Source organism: Macrotis lagotis, chromosome 7, assembly GCF_037893015.1.
Source record: "Macrotis lagotis isolate mMagLag1 chromosome 7, bilby.v1.9.chrom.fasta, whole genome shotgun sequence".
NCBI classification, from domain to species: Eukaryota; Metazoa; Chordata; class Mammalia; order Peramelemorphia; family Peramelidae; genus Macrotis; species Macrotis lagotis.
In genome coordinates this window covers 123,903,234-123,922,176 of record NC_133664.1, presented here as the reverse complement: position 1 = coordinate 123,922,176, position 18,943 = coordinate 123,903,234, and the positions used below count along the sequence as shown (strand labels likewise).

At 32.5% G+C, this 18,943-nt stretch overlaps 1 protein-coding gene across 1 annotated transcript in view; it reads right to left on the bottom strand.

Moving 5' to 3' along the window:
- The window catches only part of GRM8 (glutamate metabotropic receptor 8), a 959,071-nt gene that overhangs the window by 385,053 nt on the left and 555,075 nt on the right, over nucleotides 1-18,943 (bottom strand). The window contains exon 7 of the mRNA XM_074193782.1: nucleotides 1,734-1,934. Within this exon, the coding sequence (XP_074049883.1) occupies nucleotides 1,734-1,934 (201 nt within the window). The remainder of the gene's footprint in view (nucleotides 1-1,733; nucleotides 1,935-18,943) is intronic.

Below are 18,943 nucleotides of genomic sequence, written 5' to 3'. Positions count from 1 at the left end.
ACACCCCCAATTAAAAACCACATTGGAAATTCTGGAAATCAAAGGAGAGATTAATAAAATTGAAAGTGAGAAAATTATCAAATTAAAAATAAAACTAGGATCTGCTTTTATTAAAATATAATAAAATAGACAAACCACTGTTAGCTTGATTTTAAAAAAAAAGAAAACAAAAAACTTTTTACAGGTATCAAAAATAAAGAGAATGAATTCACCACAAATGAAAAGCATATTTACACAATTGTCAGGAGATATTTTGCCCAATTATTGTGACAAGAAATTTGACAATAAATTAAATGCTTGAATGTCTACAAAATACAAGTTATCAAATATAAAAGAAGAAAGAAAATTCTTAAATATAATCTGATCTTCAAAAAAAAAATAAATTTAACAAGATATCAATGAATTTCCTAATAAAAATTTTCAGGACAAGATGGTTTCATAAACATTTAAACTAAACATTTAAGAACCATAAATGTCAATACTATATAAACTATTTGGAAAATAGGCTTAAAAAGACATCCTATCACATTCCATTTGCAACACAAATATGGTTTTCATACCCAAACCAGGAAGAGTCAAAAAGAGAAAGAAGATTATAGACCAATTTCTCTAAAGAATAGTGATGCAAAAAAATTTGAATCCAGTATGAGCAAAGAGATTATAGTAATATATCAAGATACATTATGATCAAGTGGGATTTATTTCAGGACTACAGGGTTGGTTCAATATAAGGAAAATTATCAGCATAAATGACCATTTCAATAACAAAATCAACAGAATCTTGATTATATTAATATAATATGTGATTATCTTAATTAATACAGAAAAATCCTTTGACAAAATACTGCACTCAATCTCATTAAAAAATACTAGAGAATATAGGAATAAATAGTTTCCCTTATAAAAGAGAACTAATATCTAAAACCATAAGCGAATATTATCCGTCAAGAGGATAATAGACTAGAGGCCTTCTCAATATAATAAGGAGTGAAGCAGAGATGTAAAAAAATAAAGAAAGACAGTTCTTGGGCAACTAGGTGGCATAGTGGATAGAGCAACAACCCTGGAATCAGGAGGACCTGAGGTCAAATCCAGTCTTAGAAATTTAATAATTACCTAGTGCTATGACCTTGGGCAAACCCCATTGCCTTAAATGAATAAAAATTTTTTAAAAAAAGAATACAGCTCTTGGTTTCATATTGAATGAATTACTAAATGAAAAACAAAGAAAGAGAAAACTGAAAGTCTTGTATAAACTATGCAACATCTTAATGTGCAAATACAAACTCCAAATCACTCACCTTTCTCAAGACAACCTTCTGTTTAACACACTCAGAATCAGTTTCAAAACAGAGCATCTACAATTGCCTCTTTAATAATGGCATGAACAAAATATATTCAAAGGGAATTTAATCTGTTGTCAATAGTCCTATATAAGCTCTCCAAGTTATTTCTGAAATAGCAATTTTAAGTAGAATAGTTTGATTGACAGGGATTTATTTTTAGCTTCTGCTTGTTTCAGGAGCAGCTTAATGGCAGCATTAAAAAAATATGCTTGAGATTTGAAAGCAGGTGGAAAAACTCACACTTCTGATTAAAAAGAGAATTCTTTCTAATCCTGTGCTTTCCACTATGCCTAAAAGTGTCTTCTATATATAGGGAAGAAAAAACACACACTGTCACTTCTGAAGTGTAAAAAAAAAAAGACAAATAAATAAATTAGTGTAACTTACCATTAAAATTTACAGCCCGAATATAACTGAGGAGCTCTTTACCATCAATTGTGCTCATTCGTGGACATAGACCAATATAACCAGGGCAGAGATCTTTATGCATATTGTGAAGTGCATAAGCCATGGAATATACTGCATCAATTACAAACTGGACCTTCCCTTCTTGCTCATAGGAGGAATCCCGAGCAATTCGTTCTAATCCTGGGGAGAGAAGAAAGGAGAAAAAAGAGAGGAATGTAAAACAATGTCATTTCCACTTTATTTTTAACCTATTCATCATATAATACAGAGTATTCAATGCAAATAATAAGGAATAAAAAAAAAAAGTATGGCTCCAGGTTTCAACAATTTTAGAGCGCTTGTTGGAATGACTAAAATTGCTACCTTTTACTTCTAATTACTACAGCACTAGACTAAATCAGGTGTTTTCAACCATACTTTGAATTGTTACTCTGGTAAAATGGGAAAAATATTTCACTGGACAGGTAAAGTCAGAAGGAAATAATAAAGATAGAGAAACTGTACATTTCTGTGTCAAATTTATTGACATTTTGAATTACATAATATTATGGTTTTAACCTGACCTTGTAAGTAAAATATGTTGGATGAGTCATTCTTCTTATCCATGTCTTCTCCATTAGCATCATTTAATCAGTATGCTCAAAGCATGGTCATTTTTCTCAAATTAGTTCTTATTTTGAGTGTGCCATTTTTGGAGCCTTCTCCCCCAATCCCAGATCTTATAATGGAATATTTCCCTAAGTGAACCCTATTTATCTTCAGAAGATTCAGTCAATTTACTTTCTTCTCACACTCAACTTTCCATTTTAATTTTCCACTAAAGACATGTAGATCTGACAAAGTTAGTGTCACATAGAATAATTGTATTCGTATTATGGCATATTCAATACTCAAAATTGATGTAGGAGATTGCTTTTGGCTTGATAATTAGCATTTTATATGTAAAAGAAACATTTTTAGAGGAGGAAGGAGTTTTAGAAGTAATCTAAACTGATCTGCTGACATTACTGATGGGGAAACTGAGACTTAGAGAGGTAAAATGAATTGCTACATAGAATTAGGATGTTAAAACAGATTTTTAAATTTTAAGTCTACCATTTTTTCTCCTATATATTGTGAACTTTTTAATCATAGAAATTTCAAGCTTCCAAAATTAATTATTCAGAAATAAGTCACATATTCATGCATGGAAAAATTTCAATGTATCCATTAGCTATTTCTTTGTTATCTAAAATAAAAATCTATTACAACTTTCCCTTACACATTCACATTCTGGAATATAGGAGTTGTTTCACTGGCATATCCAGAGACACAAACCAGATTTTTACACTTTCCTGTTTGAACCATTGTCATAGAAGATATCATCTACAAAGTCCAAATGAAGAGGCAACTTCTGCACATGACATTGCTCTCCAGATGCTCCTACTTGCAGTTGTCCTAATTACCTCAAATCCCAGAAACCTAAAACATTTCTTCTTAATATCCATAACCAAAGACAACTACAGCAATCTACAAAGGAAATGCCAAATAAATGAAGAAATCATATTGCTCAATGGGAGGCACTTGGATGGGCCAATGACTGAAACTATCAGCACATATATCTGGGTCAGATGCTATGGCAAGGACCAAAAAAAATAAGAGGAAAGGAAACAAAATCACACTTAGGAAACTTCACAATATTTTTACCTCAACAAAATTTAAGTGTTTACTATGTACCAATCATTAAGTTAGGTGCTGAGGATCCAAAGGCACCAATTGAATGAGGAGTTGTTTTCTACTGTTGGTACAAAGTGTGGTAAACCAGCTAATAAATGTCTGACTTCAGATTCATACTCAGGTCTTCCTGACTCTAGTCCCAGTACGTTGTTCCATCTTGCTAGGACCACATTAAAAGATTTTCCAAAATTTTTAAATTTTAAAAAGTTTGGAATTCACTGACATTGACTTTGGGGACCATAGATCATTTTCATATAATGATAAGTCATTAGATATGGGATGATAAATAAATCAGACGGAAGACTCTAGTGTGTTGGGAAAATCCTTAAAGAAAGATTGTCTGAAAAATAAGAATGGGGACAGAGCCAAGATAGCAAAGAAAAGTCTGGGATTTACCTGAACTCTCCCAAATTTCCCTCCAAACAACTCTAAATAAAGTCTTAAAGTGAGCACTGGAGCAACAGAACTGAAAAAAGGTTGAAATGAAACAATTTTCCAGGTCAAAATAACTATCGACAAGAAAGGTCTGTCACATCAGAATAAGAATGAAGTACATACCAATATAGACATTACTCTAGCAAGACCAATAGCAGAAGTAGGAGAAAATTGAATTCATAATAATGATTTCCAGAGTTCAATCTCATGCTCAAAAAGAATTTCTGGATGAGCTCAAAAAAGGGTTTTAAAAATCTAAGAAAGGTAGTAAAAAGAGTTGGGAAAATAAATGAGCCAATAGCTTAGTAAAGAAGGTACACAAATACTGAAAAAATTACACCTGAAAAACAGACGAAATAGTAGAAAGAGACAAAAAAAATGAAGAAAGAGAAAAAACTCTTTGAAAAACAGAATTAGTCAGCTGGAAAATGAGATATGAAAATTCACTGAAGAAGATAATTCCTCAAAATTAGAATTGGGCAAGTGAAAGCTAATGACTCCCTGATATAAGAACAATTAAACAAGATAAAAAGAATGAAAAATAAAAGAAAATATGAAATATTTCATTGGAAAATATTTCATGGGAAAACAATAGGTTAAAGAGAGATAATTTAAGAATCACTAACTACTCGGGGTGGCTAGGTGACGCAGTAGATAGGGCATCAGCCTTGGAGTCAGGAGTATCTGGGTTCAAATCCAGTCTCAGACACTTAATAATTACCTAGCCATGTGGCCTTGGGCGGCAAGCCACTTAACCTCATTGCCTTGAAAAATCTAAAAAAAAAAAAGAATCACTAACTACCTAGAAATTATGATTCAAAAAATTCTAGAAAACATATTTCAAGGAATTAACAACACTACACTGATATTCTAAAAAGAAATTGAAAGAATCCATTGAACTCATCTGAAAGAGATCCCAAAATGAAAGCTCCCAGGCATATGATAATTAAATTCTAGTGCTCTCAAATAAAGAAGAAAATACTATAAGCATTCAGAAATAAATAATTCAAATAATGTAAAGTCAAAGTCAGGATAACACAAGATTTCCTAATTTCTATTCACATGATCAGAGGACTTGGAATATGATATTCTGGGGGACAAAGGAGTTAAGATTATAATCAAGAATTACCTACCCAAGAAACCTGGGTATAAACCTCCAGGGAGGAAATGAATATTTAATGATTTAGAAAACTTTTAAACATTCCTGATGAAAAAATCAAAGCCAAATAGAAAATTTGGCTCAAATACATATTCAAGAGAAGCACAAAAAGTAGGTTTCTCTGATAAAGGTATAATTTCTCAAATATGTAGAGAATTGAGTCAAATTTATAATAGTGAGTCATTCTTCAATTGATAAATGGTCAAATGATAAAAAAGGCATTTTTCAGATGAAACAATAAAAGCTAACTAAAGTCATCTGAATAAAATATTCTAAATTGCAATCCATTAAAGAAATGAAAATTTATTTCAGGTACCACCTATCAGTTTGGTTAACGTGACAGAAAAGGAAAACAACAAATGCTGGAAGAAATGTGGGAAAATTCAGACATTAATGCACGGTTGGGGGAGTTGTGAACTGATTCAACCAATTTGGAAAGCATTTTGGAGCTACTGCCAAAGAATTATAAAACTGTCACTATATTTTGATCAAGGGAGTGTATCATCAAAACATCTCAGTATTTCAAAGAGATTAAATTTTTTTAATAAAAGGATCCATATGGGGTGGCTAGGGGGTGCAGTGGATAGACCACACCACTGGCCCTGGAGTCAGAAGTACCTAAGTTCATATCCAGCCTCAGACACTTAATAATTAATTAGCTGTGTGCCTTGGGAAAGCCACTTGACCCCATTTGCCTTGCAAAAACCTAAAAAAAAAAAGGATCCATATGTACTTACACATTATTATATAATGTATATTTGTGTGTGTGTATATACATATATATATATATATATATATATATAGTTATTTTTATGCTGACAAAAATTGAAAATTGAGGGGATGTCCATCAGTTGGGGAATAACTGAACAAGTCTTGGTATATGATCATGATGGATTACTATTGTGCTATAAGAAACAATGAGTAGGTCATTTACATGAACTAATGAAAAGTAAAATGTAAAAAAAAAGATGACCATTGCATGAAATAGCAGCAATATTTTGAAATGATAAATTTTAATATAGCATAGTAATTCTCAACAATTCAATGATCAAAGAAAATCCTGAAAGACTTGATTAAAAATGCTATTGATCTCTAGAGAAAGAACTTATGAAGTCTGAATATCGTTTGTAACTTATTTTTATACTTTATTTTCTTGTTTGATTTTGGGTCTGTAAGATAAATTAAAATTGAAATATGCTTTGAGTTATTACCCATATATAACCCATATAAAATTACTTGTCTTTGGAGGGGCAGGGGAACACAAAGAAAGGTGTGGATTTGGAACTAAAAAATTTAAAAACTGAACGTTAAAAATTGTTTTCACATGTAACTGGGAAAAATAACATATGCAATTAAAAAAATAAGGACAAGAATAAAGAGAATAAGAACTGGCATGGTATGCAATCTGTACCATTTGAGAGAGAGTCTATATTAATAACATTTCTAGATTAAAAATTGTTTTTAATGTGGATAATGTAGGATATACTTTTATTGGAGTTATTATTGGAGTTATTCCTTGAGATGCCATGCAGTATGGGAGCCAGTATGCAGACCTGGATGACAATATTGGACATTCTGTGTATTGCATATAAAGAGACAATGAGTAGGTTCTGGTATGAAAGTAGGGATGAAGAAAATTGTGGAAAGGCTACTGGATTTGGAGTCAGAGAAGAGGGATTCAAATCTTACTCCTGTTTCTAAATGCTCAACTAATAAATCAACTAACCTCTCATCTATAAAAGAAGAATATTCACCTCTATGGTTTTCATCATTCCTTCTATGTCGAAATCTCTCATCCTATTGCCCATTTATTTGATATGGTGATATTCTGATCCTTATTCAACAAAGAATAGCAATTCATGTACAGTATGGATCATGACTGAATAAGGTCCTTTTTCTGCTCATTTGGGATAAACAAATTTGATCCATTTTCTTCTTTACCAATAATATCACTCCTGTTTAAGAAATAATTGTAAAATTTAAAACTGAGAAAAAAATCCCCCTACTTTTAATTATAAGAAAAATCTCAGTTAATGTTTATATTCAATATGACCACTGTGTCTAAATTTAAGACATGAGTTCAAATTTGATTCAAACAATTGCAGCAGTATGTCCCTGAGCAAGTCATTTAACCCTGTTTATCTTACTTCATCATTTACAAAATGATCTGGAAAAAGGAAATGAAAAACCACTTCAGCATCTTTGACAAAAAGCACCTAACCACCCAGACCTGTTGTGAGAATTAGATGAGATAAAAATTGTAAAGTGCTTAGTACAATACCTGGGACTTAATAAATACTGTGTAAATATTAGCTATTATTACTTGGCCTACCAGCATTTAATAAACTATATATTTCCTTGGCCTCTCTAGAGCAATAGGGATTTAAACCCCACAGATAACTAATTTATAATCAAGACAACATACCACATCTGTTTAAGAGACAGTTTTGTAGCTTTTAACATGCAAATATTGGAATTTTTCATTTATTATTTATGAACTATAGATTTTGGCTGGGCATTAATCATGTCAGCTTCATATAGGATTTTTTGTTTGTTTTTTTTTTAAATTAAGATCAATGAATATTAGATCACTTTTCCAATAATCTTTGCAAGGCTATTGTGACTATTGTGACAAGGCTCTAAGTGAAAGACCTCAAATTCCAGTTCTATTTCTCAACCAAAAAATCATAAGAATATTTCTGAGATGTTTCGATGATACACTCCCTTGTTTCCTCTAACACTTCAACTTCATAGTGTTACAGAGTTTAACAACTTGTGCCTCATGTCCTATCTCTGACTTTCTCATTCATCTATATGAGGAGTTTAAGAAGCTGACAGTGACTCATCAACTTAATTGGCTATAAAATTTCATTATGTTTTAGTTTCCAAAGTTAATGTTAATGTATAGCCATAAAGTGTTCAATAGCATTAAAGGCTCTATGTCAGCCACCCGCAAAAATGTCACACGTTTACTAATATTATTTAAAACAGATAATAAAGTTATAATATATTTTAGTGTATAGCTTGAAATTCACAATATGTTGGAAAGCACTTACAGTGTAGAAGAGGAAGCCAGCTTTATAAATTAGACAGATTATTTTAAGTTTTAATTAATGAATTCTAAAATTTCTGATTCTATCTCATCTTCATGAACATGGAAGTAAATCATAGAATTAGAAGGAATGTCAAGAGATCTGCTAATCTGGTCTCTCCATATTACATAAGAGAAAACTAAAGCCTTAGAGAGATTAAATGACTTGATTTGGCCATAGAGGCAACAGAGTCAAAATTAAAATCCAAATTTTCTATTTTCGCATCCAGGGCAATCTCCACTTTACCATATAGCCTACCATCTCCTTCCTCATTGGCCTGTGTACTAAGAACAGTTAAAACTGGAAATAAGAATTTTGATCCATATTTAATCTCATCAAATCAAAAAGGAGAAAGTTAGGGAATAGAGTGATGAATTTGGCATCAGGAAGACCCATCTTCCTGAGTTTACTCCACCTTCAGACATTTACTAGCTGAATGATCCTAAGCAAGTTACTAACCCTGTTTGCCCCAGTTTCCTCATCTGTAAAATATACTGGAGAAGGAAATGGTGAACCACTTCAATATCTTGGATAATAAAACCCCAAATTTTCCAAATGGAATCATGAAGAGTCAAATGCACTAAAATGACCGGACAACAAAAACAAAGAAGGAAACTTAATTCAAATGTGTTAAGTACTGGCACAATTGGGCTTTCTACAGCTGAGCTGAGCTTGGGTTTCAATAAAAAAAAAGAAGCCCAGGGGTCATTAGTAGCCATTGTTGGCAGTCTCACTTTCTAAGAATTTCTTAAGAATCTGGTTTTCAGGCAAACTAAGCAGATCCTCCTTGGATGATTAATGGCAGAATAGGGACAAGTGAAATACCAATCTAATAAGTCTGGAGATAGTACAATGAATGTTTCATAATGAATTTCTTCAGTGTTGGCAACTCCCAATGTTTGCATATGTTATATATAGATATCCTATCTTCTACTTTTACAGAGTTAATTCTGTTGTTTCAAATATTCAAAAACAGTAAATTACAAACCCATTTGATTCAAAGACATTTCAAGTATATATTGTAAGTAAGGGAGTTCACATGGAATTGCTCTGGAAAGTGTAGAAAAGAACAAGACAAAATAAAGCCAAGCTGGGAAAAAATCTGTGGTCATATAAAAGTACTTTATTGAGAAAACTTTTCGGTTTTTTTCCAATCACTTTAATATGCTTTGGTAACTGATCAATAACAGATATAGATATGTTGCACTATCTGTGTGTTTCCCAGCATCATACTGTCACCATAGCATGCATCATGGACAGCTCAAGTTAATCATATTTTACTGTTCACATAATTCACTTTAGACAAAACACAGTAAGGGAATGCAGAGAAGAAGATAACAAGCAACAAATTTATATAAATAATATATACATAGAATAGATTAGAACTAAAGTCAAAGAGAAGGCCTTAATATTAAATGACATTAGGAAATATTCTTATAAAAGGTAAGATTTTAGGTAAGATTTAAATAAAGTTAGAGATGTTAGGAGGGAGAGAATTCTTGATTTGGAGGGTAGCCAATGAAAATGAATGTGGTCAGAAGATGAAGTATCTTATGAGAGGATTAATAGGTTAATGTCACAGGATCATAGAGTACATGGAGGAGAGTAGGGTATAAGACCAGAAAGGTAGGAAGGGAGCAAGGTATGAAGGGCTTTAAAAGTGAAACAGAGGATTTCATTTTTTTTTTATCTTGGAGGTATTAAAGAATTTACTGGAGTTTATTGAGAAGGGGAGTGGTTGGTCAGACCCATGCTTGAAGAACACTTTGATAACTACTTGTGGAATGAACTGAGGTTAGGAGAGATGTGAGTTAAGGAGATCAAACAACAAATTATTGGAATACTACAAGAATATGCAATACTGAACCAGAGTGGTAAAATTGTTAGGGAAGAGAAAGGAGGCATCTATGAAAAGTTTTTTGAAGATAGCATCAAAATAATTTGACAAGAGCTTGGGATGGGAGGGGTGAGAAGGAGGAGGACAGGTAAGAGATTAAAGCTTAAAAAATAGATATGGGAATCATCTATATAGAGATGATAAATAAATCCATGAGAATCAATGATATCACCAAGTGAAAAAATATAGGATCAGAGGTGAGCCAGGAAAGATCTGGCCTTGGGGAGATCCATAGTTATAAAGAGAAGAGAGGATTCAAGATGACAGTAATTAGTGTCAAATGCTGTAGAGAGGTCAGGAAGACTGAGAAAAGTTCACTTGATATGAGAATTAAGAGTGTTAGAAACTTTGAATACAAAGTTTCAGTTGAATGAATAGTTAGAACCATACAGTAGAGAGTTAAGAAAAGAGAAAATTAGTTACTGCATTGTGCAATTTGATCTTTCACATCTATAAGCTAACCAAAACCCTGAAAAACATTTCAAATAATTCATCTTATTGTAAGTGCTGTTGAATGTGGCAAATTTGGTTCATCTGTTTACTGATTTTAGGTGTGCTACTGGATCTACAAATACAATAATTAGAAGAAGGTTATATCAAAAGCCTATTATTTCCTTTACATTCAAAGACCTTTGCTATTTCATTAACACTCAGGAATTGTGACTTTGGTCATATGAAAAAAAATTTTACTCAAATGCTGATGTTAGAAAAGGACAATAATGGGCCACTGGGAAATGGTGAATAAGGCAGGAAACAAAGAAAAATGTCAAATGTGTTAGCCTAAATATTACATACACAATTAATTCACTCACAATTCTCATTGAAGTCAATTGATACTATTTACTTTAGGAAGAAAAATTAACTAATTATAATTTCTTTATTTCATGTATTTACCTGGATGTAGTATAAATCTAATCATTATTGAATAAAATGATACTGCAGTAAGAAATACAATAAAGTGAGGTCACACTTTTCAGGTAATCCTAAAGCAAAACTTTAAGGAAATTAGCAAATATGTGTTTCTCTTCTATCTTTTTGCTTTAGAACAGGCTATCCTGAATGTTGGAGAATGCATTATCTCCCAGAATAAAATATTTCTGAGAATCTTTAGCTTCCCTCAAAGGTCAAGTCAAGTCTTTCCAGATCACCCCTGTTGCGAACATTCTGTCTTACCTAAAAATTTCTTGAATTTATTTGCATAAATATTATATCAGCTTCCCACTCCTCCAATAAATACTATATCATTGAGGATAGCAAGCAATTCTGGGGTTGTCTTTGTATCCATAACAACTAGTACAGTGATTTAGCTGTAATAGTATTGGCAATTAAAAATATTTTATTTAAATTAAATACTAAAGACAATTTCTTTTAATTTAAATTGAGCACTTATTCTTTAAAATTCTTTAAAAGATATGTCCTCTTATTTCCAAAAGTATATCTTGAAGATATTTGTAAAAGCAGACTTTTTCCATCCTCATTTTGATTATGATTCAAACTATATTGACCTAAAGTTCAACCTTATTTCCTACTTCCCCTTTATATCATGTATATATATACATAGATGTAATTTGTTTACATATATGTACGTGTATTTTGTATACACACACATATATATACACATATACATACAAACTTCAAGTAAAACGATGTATTTATCAAGTAAAATTTTGATTAACTTATCTTAGCAATTATTGAATATATCACTACTTAAGCGCTACTTAATCAGGTACAATCTTGAATCATTTCACTTTTCATATTTATTCAGCAAACACTGAATAGCAAACATATCTAATGAATTCTACTGAGTAATAAAACATTGGAGTAGAGAACAGAACTATGGTTTGTTTGTTTGTTTTTTTTTTTGATTTAGAGAACTCTAAGGTAAGGAAATTCCCATGAACAATGCTGGAAAAATTTTATTTGAATTTTATAATCTTACATAATGACTGGCAACCATATACCAAAATTAGAAATATGATGTTAGTGGATTGTTGTAGCTGTGTTGAGAGTAATAGGAGGTTATCACAAAAAGACTATTATCTGAGCACTTAGATCTTTTCTTCGTGACACTTCCCCATTCCTACTATCTTTTATTATTCTTAACTCTGTACATGCCATTATCATCCCTAGTAGAACATAAACTCTTGAAGAAAAAGAGACTGCATCATTTTAATTGTCTTATTCCCATTATTACCAAAGTTGTCACTTAAGAATTTTTTTTATCATTTTACATAATAATTAACATTTTTAATATCACCTTAAAATTTACATTGCATTCTCTCCCCTCCCCCCAAACAGGAAGCCTAAGAAGTAGGGTGAACACTGAACCCATTTTACATTTATGAAAACAAAGGCTCATGGTGGTCAAGGGAGCTTCTCATAATCACACAGCTAACTGACAAATGGCAGAGCTAAATCTCTAATCTAGGTATTCTGAATCCAGACACTGAAATTTCTATATAAGAGGTGTCAGTAGATGTATTACCAGATTTAGATATGGAAGGGTCTTTAGAGATCCTCAACTCTAGCTCCCTACTTTCATATATGAGAAAGAAACTAAGGTTTAGAAAAATTAAATATCTCCTTCAGGGTCATAGAGGGAATCAGTTAACATTCAATATTCAGACTCAGTGTTGTGACTCCAAATTAAATCTTCTTTCCATAAAAGGAAGGTCCCTTTCAGATTCAGATTGAATGATATTTTCTATTAAAAATCTAAGCAATGTACCATAACTTATAGTGATACAGATGAAGAAGAAATTTTTATCAGATTTACAGGTGTGTACAGGTGAGGGAAAGATTAAAAGATGAAGAGGTTGCATTTGAACTTGGACTTAGCGGAGATGTGAGGGATGTAAGGACAGTATTACAAAAAAGATTATGCTTAACTAATTTATAGATATTACTTTTACTATTACCACCTGTAAATGTATCATTCAATGTCAACATTGTAATTCATTTGTTCCTTCATTGATTTGTTCATTTGTTGATAATTTATTAGCAATCTGGTGTAGAAAACTATCAGGTAAATTGGTAAACAGAAGACAGCCACTATTTTAAGATCTCCTGAATTTCCCTGAGAGCAAATATGAACTAAACCTCTCAACAGATTTTTTGTATCCACAGAACTCAGAGGACAAACCAAGGGGAACAGCTAGCAACAAGATCTGTCACAGAGGATCATAAGTGTTTCAGGGGCAGAGATAGAGTCCAAGCAGAGGGATAGCGGGATGAGGTCAGGGGACCAATCTGAGAACAGAGGTGGATGCTCCAGCAAGGCACCCAGATATTTATCTGACTAGCTTGGCTGGTTTGAAAAACCCCAGAACTGAAACCCCATGTTTCCAGCTCATCCCCTGCCCCCCCCCCAATCCTGTGGGAGGGCCTGACATTCTCCAGACCAAACAGAAACCATTCCAGGTGCTTACACATTGCCCCAATGCCTGAGTGTGAGCTGCAGAACTTCCCCACCTGATTTCTAATTAAGTTGATTGACTTTCTAGCCTGAAGGCCCAGCCCAGATAGTGCTCCAACAGGTTTAGGGAGTGGGTCACAGACAACAACAACAGAGATAATCCAGAAACAGCTTCTGAAATCTTTACTGGCTGAGTCACTGAATAACCCCGTGGAGTTCCTAACCCCAGGGAGCTAGGGCTCCAGGAATCTTAAAACCAAAAGTCTTCAAACCAGCTCCACCACCAACACAAGACCTTAGGGAAAAGGTCCAAAATGAAAAAAGGCCAGCACAAAGAAGGATCCATTGAATGTTACCCTGAAGACAAGGATTGGCTCAGGGAGGAGTGCAATCTCAGGGAATATGAATTGATCTCCACCTCAGAAATACTTCTTAGAAGAGATCAGAAAGGAGTTTAAACATAAAGTGGAAAAACTGGGGAAAGAATTGCAAGGAAAAATTAACATCTTACAAAACAAATCCTTTGAAAACACAGGTGAGGAAATGGAAAAAAAAAGAAAAACCCCTTCAGAAATAGAATTGACCAATTGAAAAGGAGATGCTAAATGTAAAGGAAGAAAATTCTTCTCTAAAAAAAGTTGGAATTTGTGGAAACTATTGACTTCATGAGACAACAAAAAAATCTCTTAAAATTAAAAAAAACTAAAAAAGAAGAAAATGCAAAATACCTCAATGGCAAAAGAAGTGACCTGGAAAATAGATCCAGGGGAGACAAATTAAAAATGGAAGAACTACCTGAAAACTTTGAAGAAAATAAAACCTGGACTCCATTGTTCAGGACATAATGAAAGAGAACTGCACTGATATCCTGGAAAAAGAGGGCAAAACAGTCAATGAAAGAATACATTGATCTCCTCCTGAAAGGGATTCCAAATGGAAAACACCAAGGAATATTTTGACCAAACTCCAGAAGTATCAGATCAAGGAGAAAAAATCCTATAAGCAGCCAAAAAGAAACATGTCAAATACCAAGGAGTCAGAGTCAGGATTGCACAGAACCTGCCTGCATCAACATGAAGGAATTGAAGGGCATGGACTATGATATTCTGGAAAGCAAGGGAAATTGGCTGATAGCCAAGAATTCACTATTCAGAAAAACTGAACCTTCTCTGTAAGGGGAAATGATGAACATTTAACAAAATAGTAGACTTTCAACTTTTCCTGATGAAAACATCAGAGCTAAACCAAAAGTTTGCTCTTTAAAGAAAGATTTTATTTAGTTTGAATTTTACAATTTTCCCCCATTCTTGCTTCCCTCCCCCACCCCCCAGAGAAGTCATTCTGTTAGTGTTTACATTGGTTCCATGTTATAAATTAATCTCAGTTGAATGTGATTACAGAGAAATCATATCCTTAAGAAAGAAATATAAAATATGAGATAGTAAAATTACATTATAATATAATGCTTTTTTTCCCTAATTTGACGATAATAGTCTTTGGTCTTTGTTCAAAGTCCACAATTCTTTTTCCTGGATACAGATGACATTCTCTATTACAGATGGCTCAAAATTAGCCTTGGTTGTTGAACTGAGGGGATGAGCAAGTGCATCAGGGTTGATCATCACCCCCATGTTGCCAAAAATTTGTTCTTTAAGTAGGAGACTCAAGAGATAAATTAAAAATTAAAAAAGGGAAAAAGAAAAATAAAACTCTTATCCAATAAGAAGAAACTGACTATATCTCTACCTAGGAGAAAGATTCTCATAAATTTTGAGAATTGTAACTCTATTAGAGAGAATACACTTAGCCAGAAGTAATGGACAATCATAACTTGTCTGTGACTCTGAGAGAATAATATCTTATTAATAAGGCAGGTCAATAAAGAGACAAGAAAAAGGGGGAGATTGAATGTGGTGAGAAATCACAGGAAGTGGGTCAAAGGACCTATTGCAATAGAGGGGAAGAAGGGAGGAGGTGAGAATTTCTAATCTTACTCTCATCAGATTTGACTCAAAGAGGGATTAACACACAAACTCAGTTGAGTTTGAAAATTTATCTTACTTTTCAAGTATTAAGAGGGTAAAGGAAGGGCGGCTAGGTGACATAGTAGATAAAGCACTGGCCTTGGAGTCAGGAGTACCTGGGTTCAAATCCAGTCTCAGACACTTAATAATTACCTAGCTGTGTGGCCTTGGGCAAGCCACTTAAGCCCATTTGCCTTGCAAAAAAACTAAAAAAAAAAGAGGGGAAAGGAATAGGGAAAGAAAAGGAGGAACTGACAGAAGGAGGGGAAGGAAGAAGGTAAAAAAAGTGGGGAAAGAAAAGAGAAGGGGTTGGATAGAAAGGAAGTAAAGACACTGAAGAAGGTGGTATCCAGAAGCAAAATACTGAGAAATTGGTAAAAGATGAAAAAGTGGAGAAAATACAAAGGGAGGGAAGATAGCATGGAGGGCAATAAAGAGTTAGCAAATTTAACTTTGAATGTGATTGGCATGAATTCTCTCATAAAATGAAAATGGATCGTAGGGTGGACTAAAAAAAAGCATTCTATAATATGCTGTTAGCAAAAAATGCATCTGAAGCTGAAAGATACATACAGAGTAAAGGTAAAGACTGGAACAGAATATTTTATGCTTCAGGTGAAGTGAAAAAAAAAAGCAGGGATAGCAATCCTTATCTTAGACAAAGGCTCTGCAGAAACAGATCACATTAAAAGAGATAAGAAAGGAAATTATATCCTCCTAAAAAGTACCATAGACAATGAAGTAATTTCAATATTAAATGTGTATACACCAAGTGGTATAACATTCAGATTCTTAGAGGAGAGGCTGAAAGAGTTACAGGAAGACATAGATAGCAAAACTCTGCCAATTTCCCTCTCTCAGAATAAGAAAATCTAATCATGAAATAATCAAGAAGTATGTTAAGGATGTTAGAAAACTTAGACATGATAGACTTTTGGAGAAAATGAACAGGGATAGAATGGAATATACTCTTTTTTCTCTCCAGTATGTGGCAATTATAAAAAATTGACCATTTACTAGGATATAAAAAGAAATATTGAATGCATCCTTTTCTGACCATGATGCAATAAAAATCACATGCAATAAAGGCCATGGCAAGATAGACCTAAAACTAATTGGAAACTAAATAAGCTAATTTTAAACAATGAGTGGATGAAACAACAAATTATAGAAAGAATTAATGATTTCATCCAAGACAAGACAATAATGAGACAACATATAAAAACTTATGGAATATGGCCAAAGTAGTTATTAGGGGATATGTTATATCTCTAAATAATTATATGAATAAAATAGAGAAAAAAGGAATCAATGAAGTGAGCATGTATCTAAAAAGTTCAAGAAAGAATAAGTTAAAAACAATTAAAAAAACAAAATAGAAATCCTGAAAATTAAAAGAGAAATTTATAAATTTCATTCAGTTCTCAATTTATTTGACAAATGAGTCCTTTGTCAGAAATGCTAGTCATAAAAATTGTTTCCCAATTTACTGCATTTCTTTTCATCTTGGTAACAGTGGTTTTGTTGGTGTAAAGGTTTTTAATTTAATGTAATCAAAATTGTCTAGTTTACTTTTAATGGTGTTCTCCAAATCTTTCTTGATCATAAACTACTTCCCTTTCTGTAGATCTGACAGGTAAACCATTCCATGATCTCCTAGCTTGTTTATAATATTGTTTTTTATGTTTAGATCTTGTATCCATTTTGATCTTATCTTAGTTGGTCCAATCCAAGTTTCTTCCATACTAACTTCCAATTTTCCCAACAGTTTTTATCAAAAAGAGTTTTTATTTCAATAGGTGGACTATTTGGGTTTATCAAAAAGCAGATTACTATAATTAATTCCTGCTATCACACCTAGTCTATTCCACTGATCCATCACTCTATTTCTTAGCCAAAAACACATAGTTTTATTGTGGTATATGTTTGTGATGAAACACTATTGCTCTATTAGAAACCAGGAGGGATGGGAATTCAGGGAAGCCTGGAAGTATTTGCATGAACTGATGCTGAATGAAATTAGCAGAACCAGAAGAACATTGTACACACTAACAGCAACATGGGAGTGATGATCAATATTAATGGACTTGCTCATACCAACAGGCAATCAGCCACAATTTTGAGGTATCTGCAATGGAAAGTACCATCTGTATCCTGAGAAATATTGTGGAGTTTGAATAAAGACCAAAGACTATCAACTTTAAGTTTTAAAAAAATGTTATCTTATGTAATTCTGCTATATCTCATGTTTCTTCCTTAAGGATATGTTTTCTCTATCATAACATTCAACTTACATCAATACATTCCATGGAAGCAATGTAAAGACTAACAGACTACCTTCTGTGGGGATTGGGGTAGGGAAGCAAGATTATGGGGGGAATTGTAAAATTCAAAATAAATAAAATCTTTCAAAACAAGAGAAATTTGGAAAATCAAAAGCAAGAAATACATTGAACTAATAAATAAAACCAAGAGTTGGTTTTATAAAAAATCAATAAAATAAATGAACCATTGGTTAAACTGATCTAAAAAAAGAAAGAATAAAATCAATTTACTAGTATCAAAAATGAAAAAAGCTGAATTAGCTGCCAATGAGAAAGAAATTAAAGCAATCATTTGGAACAATTTTGCCCAACTATATGTCAATAAATTTGATAATCTAAGTGCAATGGAAGAATATTTACAAAAATATAAATAGACTAAGTTAATAGAAGAGTAAATTAAACATTTAAATAATCCTATCTGAGAAAAATAAATTTTAAAACTATCAATGAACACCCTAAGACAAAAATCTCCAGGGCCAGAAGAATTCACAAGTGAATTCTATCAAATATTCAACAAATAATTGGCTCCAATTGAATCTAAACTATTTGAAAAAAATGGAAGAAGATGGAACTCTGCTTAATTCCTTTTATGACACCCATAAGGTGCTGATACCTAAACCAGAAAGACAAAAAGAGAAAGATAATTACAGACCAATTTCCCTACTGAATATGGATGTAAAACTTTTAAATAATTAGGAAAGCATTTACATCAAGTTATCACTAAGATAACACACTATGACCAAGTAGGATATATTCCAAGAATGCAGGGTTGTTTCAATATAAGAAAAACCTAACAGTCTAATGGACTATATCAAATACAGACCTAACAGAAATCATATGATTATCTTAATAGATGCTGAAAAAACCTTTGAAAAAAAATACAGCACCCATTCCTATTAAAAACACTAGAGCTCATAGGAACAAATGGATTGTTCCTTAAAATGATAAGCAGCATCTATCTGAAACCATTAACAAACATTATTTGCACTGGGGATAAGATAGAAGCATTCCCAATAAAATGAGGATTGAAACAAGGATGCTTATTATAACCACTATTTTTCAATATTGTATTAGAAATGTTAGCTTTAGCAATAAGAAGAAAAATAAATTGATTGAATTAGAATTGG